Source organism: Benincasa hispida, chromosome 1 (assembly GCF_009727055.1).
Source record: "Benincasa hispida cultivar B227 chromosome 1, ASM972705v1, whole genome shotgun sequence".
In the NCBI taxonomy this organism is placed as follows: Eukaryota; Viridiplantae; Streptophyta; class Magnoliopsida; order Cucurbitales; family Cucurbitaceae; genus Benincasa; species Benincasa hispida.
The window spans coordinates 65,461,541-65,470,224 of record NC_052349.1 but is presented as its reverse complement, the minus strand read 5'-3'; the positions used below and the strand labels follow the sequence as shown (position 1 = coordinate 65,470,224).

At 30.5% G+C, this 8,684-nt stretch overlaps 1 protein-coding gene across 1 annotated transcript; it reads right to left on the bottom strand.

Annotated features, from left to right (window-relative positions):
• Positions 1-1,388: 1,388 nt before the first annotated feature.
• LOC120068136 (BAHD acyltransferase BIA1-like) lies at positions 1,389-2,842 on the bottom strand. Its single transcript, XM_039019837.1, has one exon. It carries the CDS (start codon positions 2,840-2,842, stop codon positions 1,457-1,459), a length of 1,386 nt encoding a protein of 461 aa, XP_038875765.1. The 3' UTR covers positions 1,389-1,456.
• Between the last annotated feature and the right edge of the window lie 5,842 nt (positions 2,843-8,684).

Sequence of the window (8,684 nt, the reverse complement as noted above, 5' to 3'; positions counted from 1 at the left end):
TTTTATTGTTTCAATTCTCTTACAATTGTTCAATCATTTGATAACTATTTAGTTTTTAGACACTACTTCCCATTTTTTACTTCTTTGTTTTCTACATTATCGAGTTTTTAGAGAAGTTTTAAAAAGTAAAATCAAGTTTAGAAAACTTTAAAAATTAAAGTTAAAAACATTAAAAACATGCTACATATTTTTAGAATTTGACAAACTATTCAAACATTTAACTGAAAAAAAGATTAAAACTCTCTAGTACCATATTAAATCATCTATCAACCTAAAAATTTAAATTTATGGATTATGGTAAATTTAATATTATATATCAATACTTTAGTAATTAGAATTTAATTATTTTTTTTTAGTCCAACGAGATTATGGAAACTCAAACCACAAACATCTTAGCTGGTAATACATCTCTATATCAGTTGAGCTATACTCGCTTTGAACAATTTGTTTTTTTAAACCTTTTCTTAATTTACTTATTTTATACTTTTTCAAAATGATAAAACTTGATTCATTCCTATTACCATGACTTTATGAAAAAGAGTTGTGAATCATATTGATGGGCACAAGCCTAACCATCCTATTGCCTTGAATAACCCCAAATATATAGTTTTTTTTTTTGCCCTTCTTGATGTTCCTACTTTCAATAGAGTTGTATTTGTTCCCCCCAGCCTTCAAGATTTTGAGGCCCTTTTAGGTCATTTTTTTTTCTTTTGAATATAATGGATAAGAAGATTTTAACCACAAATCTCGTAGTTAGTAGTACATTTGTATGCCAATTGAATTATGTTTGCTTGTTAATTCATGTTAAGTGTTAAAATATATATCAAAATATCATTTTGGTTTGTACTACTTTGGATTCAATTTTATTCTAGTTTTCATATTTTCAATAAATTTTAGATACATACTACATGAACTACAGTATGTCCTTTGAAGATGACGCCTAACTCTTTTGGATTCATTAGTCTTATTTCTTGAGCCAAATTATTTTTTAATAAAATATTCATTTAAATTTCATGGACTCTGATACAATATTAGAAAAATATGGGATTTTATCTCACAATCAATTAATAATGCATACAATCTTTATTAAACCAATAGAAGAAGTAGAGAGAAAAGAGATAGAACAAGAATGGAATCTAAAAAACCATTAAACAAATTATAATTGAAGCCAAACAAAAGTAGTTCACTCTAAATGAAGGTAGAAGAAGGGATCAAGTTAATAGTCAGTAACTTATAATTTTAAGTCAAAGTTAGTGAATTTAACCCGCAATCATTGACATGCACTTCATTTTTTTAAAAAAGATGAATCTTACAAGATTAATATAAAATAAAATGTAAATTAAAAGAAAAACTCATAACTCAACCGAAACGAGTAAACATTTATTACAATATGCTCATTCTTTAGACAATAACATAGAGAGATTAGTTTTATTATAGAAAAATCTCATCAAATTTCTCATGGGAAATTTATACTTGGATTCAGCAATGCAAACTCAAGAAATTGTTGATTTTGGTCTAAAAGTTGCATTTTTTTTTCATCTAATAGAATCCATGCCTCCATTGAGCCATCATCCAATACACTATCTAACAAAATAACAAAATTACCCTTCATCATCTCATTTGAATCCCCAGCAATGGCAAACCATAAAGGTTTTCCCCACCCAAAATCAACTTCATTCAAATTCATATTTTTCCAACTTGTGAAAAAGTAATAATTTGATAATGGACACTTATTTATCTCACCAACCAACTTCATAACACCATCACTTCTTCCTTTATCAGATTCCATTATCAACTCTTTTATGTATTCTTTATTGTTGACTTTTTTAAATGATTGTCTCAACAGACTTACCAATTTGCTTAGCTCCAAATCCTCCATTTCTTCATGGCTTGTGGTTGAATAATAATGAGCAACTGTGCCCCACAGAATGTTCCCCACAGAATCTTCAGGCAATGATGGTTCTATTATCTTCCTCATGTTTACAACATGAGACAAAGTTGATTGCTTCTGAGAATTATCATGATCAGCAACTTTCATGGCATATTTCCAAATAAACCCAGTTAGTGTTTCAACACATGTTGGATTTGGTACATCACTAGATTTGGCTTTAGCTTTTAGGTCTAATATCGCTTTTGATCGGAAAACGAATCTTTGTAAATGATGTTTACGAGCGGGAGTAGTACTCAACGTTACGGCCGCTTTATGAAAAGGCAACAAATTTGTTTGTGGAAAGAGGGAAGAAAAAGAATTGTAGTCATAACATGCCATATTGTTATTTGGAGATGAATCAAAAGATAATAATAATTCTCTGTTGGTGGTGGCCCATGATCTTAGAAAACAACTGAAAGTAGCTGCATCTATAAGCTTGTGCAATAAACAAAGAGATATTGCAATTCCACCACATTTGAAGATGTTGGCTTGAACAACAATTTGAGTATATTCTTCAATTGGCTTAGTAGTACACGACAAAGAACATGGGAGGAGTTTTGCTAAAACCTCGCTGTTTGGTTCTTTAAGGATCTCAAACATGTTGCAGCTTACGGTTGCTTCTTGAAAAACAGCTCCTTTATCATTACAATGGATGGATTTGTCAGTGATTCTTCCTGCCAATAAGTAAAAACGACTAAGAGTTTTTGATAAAGAATTTTTTAGGGTAGCAATTGTTTTCTTAGGATCTTGGTGATCAATATCATAATTTGTTTTCATGGGGTAGAAAAATAAAAGTGGAATATAAAGCATCGGAGACAATTGATCAAGAAGTGAAAGTTGAAAGGTTTGAAGATGAGGGGGAGTTGGGGACGAAGGTATAATAGTTTCTCTTGACAAAACTTTAACCTCCATCGTCTTTGTAATCTTCTCATAAAACCAAACTCTATATATAAATATATATAGTTTCTCTTGAAGTTTGGCAAATAAAATATTAGAAAAAGTGGATGTCCTACCTACATTAGAAAGAATTCTAAGAAATAAAGGCCTCCAAACTCCGTAAAAGGAGACTATGGCATTGGTTTCAAATTGTTGCAAGTAGAAACATTTTAAATTCGGGTGTACTAACTCTAGTAAAATTCTCTTTTATATTATGTTGTTGATAATGGGTAAAAGGTGTGAGTAGTACAAAAGTTTTAAGAGAGTACTCTTGTAATTAGGATCGAGAGATAATTATTTGTGATTGTGTTAATTTTTTATATAGTAGATTTCTTTTTGTTGAATCGTGGTTTTTCTCTGTATTTAGAGTATTTCTATGTAAATTCTTGTATTTCTAGTTTGGTTTTTTTTATTCATTTTTCAATTATTTTATGTTTATTTCTACAGTAATAATGGAATTTGTTCCAATCGTTTTCAAATAAAATTACACTACGAAATTGCCATGGGTAGTAACATCTTTTACATTAATATTGGATAAAGATCGTGTGTCATCTCAAATTTTGATATTGAAAAAAGTAACTCAAGTATTTTATAAAGATCAGTTGTGAGATCTTCTCATCTCTCCAATTTGTGATTTGTGTCAACATGGTGCCTTTTTTCTTTTTCTTTTTCTTTTTTTTTTTTTTTTTTTGTTGAATATACGTATTCGTTTGAGCTTCATAGGTAACATGGGATTTCGTCTCAAAATCATTTGGCAATATAACCACTCATTCTTACAAAGATTGTGAAGACTCTCAACCACCTTTGCTATATGAGATCTTCAACAAAATTTAATGATGGGAGGAATAATGTAACTCATATGTATCTTATAAAAATTGTGAGTACTTGTGATCTTTTCAATGTAAAATAATCCTAAATAAAATTTAATTAAGATAGGGAAAGTTCAACGGAGATTAAATGATGTCATTTTAAGTTGCCTATCATCCTAATTCTTCCAAATAGGCTCTATAATCATAATTATATTCAAAAGTAAAATATTAATTAAAATATCATTTTTTTTTTCCAATTTCATATAATTTGGTGAGTTGATTATAATTACAATTTAAGACGTGTTTATTATAGTTGGCTTAAAACTCTCCTACTTTCTTAATTGTTAGGTTTATAATTATATCTAGACATGGCAAAAAGATGGACCGTAATTTGATAGACGTTCAATGATCCACATGTATAAAATAGTAAGGGTGTTCACCGTGCATTTCGGTTTGATTTGAGACTCAAACCAAATCAAATCGTAAGTTTAAAATATGTATTTTATAAAACCGAGTCGAATCACATGCTCAGTTTGGTTTCACTTTTTTTCGTTTTTTAATTTTTTTATGTTTTTTCATATTTCCTAAATTATAAGTGGGTCAATTTGCTTCGGTTTCACAATATATATATATATAAATATATAAATATAAATATGTATTAATGTATTTATTAAAAAGGCAGTTCGGTTTGGTTTCAAATCGGTTTTAAATTTTAAATTGAACTGAACCACATTAATTCAACTTGAAAATATATCAAATCGAACCGAATTACATTAATTTGATTTCGATTTGGTTTTAGTTCGATTTCGATTTGATTTGACATTCGATTCGATTTTAGCGATTTCAATGATTATCCCTATAAAATAGGGTATTGACCCCTAAAAAGCCACACTTTGTTTGTCAATCGTATACCTTCTAAATAATGTCAAAACATATAATCTTCAATATCTACTTTGGTTTCTGGCCACAAAAAATTAATGAAAAATAATAATTTCCTACTGATTTTTTACCCAACAAGATTTCTCTTAAATTGGTAATTATTTTAGAATTAATAGATTAGACTTGTAATCATCTAGGCATCATTTAACAACTATTTGGTTTTTGTTGTTGGGCAATTATATATGTGATAATTTAACATATAAAATAATACGAAATCTAGCCCAATCTAAAATTATTTGAAGATATGACATAATTTTTGTTGGAAATGTCCTAAACTCGCAGTTCGTACATATTGTTAACATATTCTATTTATAAAAAAGTATTTATTGAATTTTTTTTCAACAAATTGTTATTGATATTGCATTCTATTATAAAAATCCAATAATCCAATCCATGACTATAATATGAATACTTTAACTTTATGTGACGACATAAAAGAGGATCAAATTTTAGTATATAGCCAAAATGGTCTATAATTATGTGGATGAAATTGGATACCTCATCCTAGTGACACTATTGGATGTAGCCTATTTCTTATATTGGTACAAATGATATGATTCCAAAATCATTCATGTGGAAACATGTGAGTGGAGGCATCCTATGCAACGAGTTTGCATAAGACCGGACCTCGAAATAGTCACTTTTCTTCATAACGACCATTTACTGTTAGAACTGGCTATTTCAAATTCAATGACCTAGGATAACTCGATCTTAATCGTAAGCTAACTATGAACTCCTGTTTATTCGAGATTATCCTTTGATCTGCATAGGTGAGAGTAGTCCATCAGCACTATTCAATAAGCCTCCCATTTTGATGATAAGACTGAATAGATAGTTGGGGACATATTTCTGCAAGATGGAATTCACTCCTACCCCATATAGGGTTAGCAGATAGGTTGTTCTCTTAAGCACCGATTTCTGGTCTTGAACAACGAGGCCTCACCCTCTCATGATCGAGAAAGTTATGGTTATTAGTTGGATTACAAACCAAATTGTTCGAAAGAGGATTAGTGGGAGTTTAAGGAGCAAGATGTATTTACAAAGGGTAAAACGATAATTTTGACCTAACTGTAAAATACGAACAACCTATGAATGATTGACTTACTAATTATGGTTAAAATAGACAAAAATATATCTAGAGTGAGGACAATGCAACTATCGAGCTATAGTGGTGTGTCTTGCTAGTTAACATATATTGATTAATTTGGTCTAAAGAGTTTAGCCAATTAATCTCATGAAGGATTAGAGATATCCATGGGGCGAGGCCAGGGATGCCATTCCCCATCCCCGTCCCACTCCCCGTTTCATTCCTCATCCCATGAAATTTCCCACAGGGATCGAGTGGGGATTCCCCGTGGGGAATTCATGGGGATCAGGTTCCCTGCGGGGAATTTTTTCCTGTTACCTTTTTTTATTTTTTATTTTTTGTAAAATTTCAATTAATTTAAATCACTAATATAGGCAAATCTTAATTAAATAATTAACTTTATCACTAAATTGTTTATTATGATTAGTTTTATATGACAATTTGAATTTAAAGATAAATAACTCAAATTTTGGCCTAAAAAAGCTAATTGTTTTTTTAGTAGAAAGAAATAAATATAAATCAAATTATTCACATATATAATTTAAATTTAAACATTCAATTTAAACATATTCATTATCTTTCCCAATAAATAATCAAATTTGAAATTTAAATGTAATATTTATATAATAATAATAATAACATAACATCATATAACTATTACTTAAATTAAATATGTAAAGCAAATCAGGGCGGGGTGGGATATGGGGGGGGTTCAGAGAGTCCGGGGACGGGGATATGCATCCCATTTAGCCAAACGGGGAATATTTTTTTCCCATTCCCTCCTTTCCATTCCTTGACCTATCGGTGAGATATTCCTCCTCGCCCCATTCGGTGGTGGGACCTCGTATGGACATCTTATGAATGACCTTGTAATGAAGCAGTTGAAACCGTCCAATTCCATTTACATAGAAGAGAATTTTTACAAACAACAAACAAATAGATTATGCCAATTATAAATTAAACTAAGCTTGTCAACAAAAAAAAGTTTAGGGGTTCATGAAAAACTTTACTTTTGGAAGACTTCTTCAAAAAAATCAAAGAATCCCTCGAGCTGAAAATCATGAAACAAAGGCCAAAAAGGTCAATTGGGGACACATCCAATTGAGACTTGTTATTCTCAGGTAGAGAACCTAGGCTCATGGTGAAGCTCTGGGCTAATTTGTTACTGAAGATGAAGGGAGGAAGACTAACTGAATTTTGATAAAGAGAGAGAAGAGGAAATTCAGAGAACCTTTCTCTGTAAAAACCGTTTATTACTCCTTGTCTCTTTTTCTCACCAAATAAAGATTATCAAAATCCAAAAACCACCTACTTCATTAGGTGGAGAGAAAAAGAGGAGGAAGAGTTGTAACTCCCTCCCTCATTTAAGTTTTTAAAATAACACTAATATATTATATATATATATATATGTATGTTATAATACTAAACTTATCATATTAATATTATATATTAAATTATATGTATATCAAATGTACATATAACCTTAGTTTTGGATATTGTATCATATACAATATAACCTATAGTTTCTTTCCTCTCATGGCATATCTATTAATTCACATTTATATTTAAATTTAACAATTATGAATCCAATTCATATAATCAACATTTGAAACCTATTTAATATTTCTTTCCTCTCTAAAATAATATAATGTATCAAATACATTATAATAATTATATCACATATAACTTTAATTATATCATTATAATCAATACCCTCAATTAATTTGAATTAATTCAAATTAATCCAAATATTGATTCTCAATTAGTCTTATTTGAACTACCGAGGGACCTCATGAACTTGTAGGCTCGAAGCTCCAATGGTACGTGATAATTAATTAACTTCTTCAATTTTAATTATTTCACCATCCGTTAACTGACAAAGAATCTCACTGAAGAATCATCAGCTGCACTCTTCGCACTACACGATAATATTTTTGTTGTCCATTGGATATCACCAATTAATCAATACGACAATCCTTCACAAATTTTTCTAAGTATGCTAGCGCCAAACATTACCTTTTTCCCTATAGTTACATCTAACTCCTTAAGTATGACCCCTCTAAATGAACAATAAATTATAGTCCAACTTATGATCGAAATCCTTTTGGGTAAGGAGAGGGTGTGGCACACATTATTCAAGCCCTAGAATCAAACCTTCAAGGGAGTAATTTTATCTACTTTACCCGACCTCGGCGAAGGAGTGAATTCCTTCTTAGGTAGTTGTATTCCAAACTCCCCAATCAGACGAAACCCCAAAATGGTAGGCTTCTTAAGTCAAAAATCTGGCCACTCTCACCCATACAAATCAAATGACCACTTTCATAGCCAGGAATTCATAACTTACTCAAGATTCAGGTTATGCTACCTATGATTATCCTAGTGAAATGTAAGTCTCTATTATGAACGGCTTTATATAATGAAACTAAAAATTTTGTGATCTAACGTTATACAAACTCCTTTGAATAGAATATCCACACTCACATGTCTCCACATGAATGATCAGGATCAAATCATTTGTAGCACTTTACAATAATTGTAACATCTACAAAACGGGTCATACTGTAGTGTCACAAGGATAAGGTATCCAGCCTTATCCATCTACTACCAATCATTTAGGTTATCACTTAAACATGATCCACCTATATGTCTCTACATACATGTTTAAGGTACAAGATAATCTTTGGATGTTTGTTTATTGGTTTGTGGTTAATGCAACTAATTTTTAAATAAAACATCAAATATTTTATTACATAAATAAAATGTTTGTATATTATAATTTTAAACTATAGAACCCTACGAGACTTAGGGCATCAACCCTAACAATCTCCCACTTGACCTAAAGCTAGTGGGGTTTACAGTGTAAAAGTCAAACTATAATACAAAGTACACAAAGCAATAAACTAGAGCGCAAACCGCCCAACACAAATCTCCCATAGTCTAAACGTGGCATGTCTCTTAGACCTATACTCTGCAGGTGACCCTA

Excerpts from the sequence above, each read along its gene's own strand:
- LOC120068136 (XM_039019837.1), bottom strand. The coding sequence starts at position 2,842 with ATGGAGGTTAAAGTTTTGTCAAGAGAAACTATTATACCTTCGTCCCCA.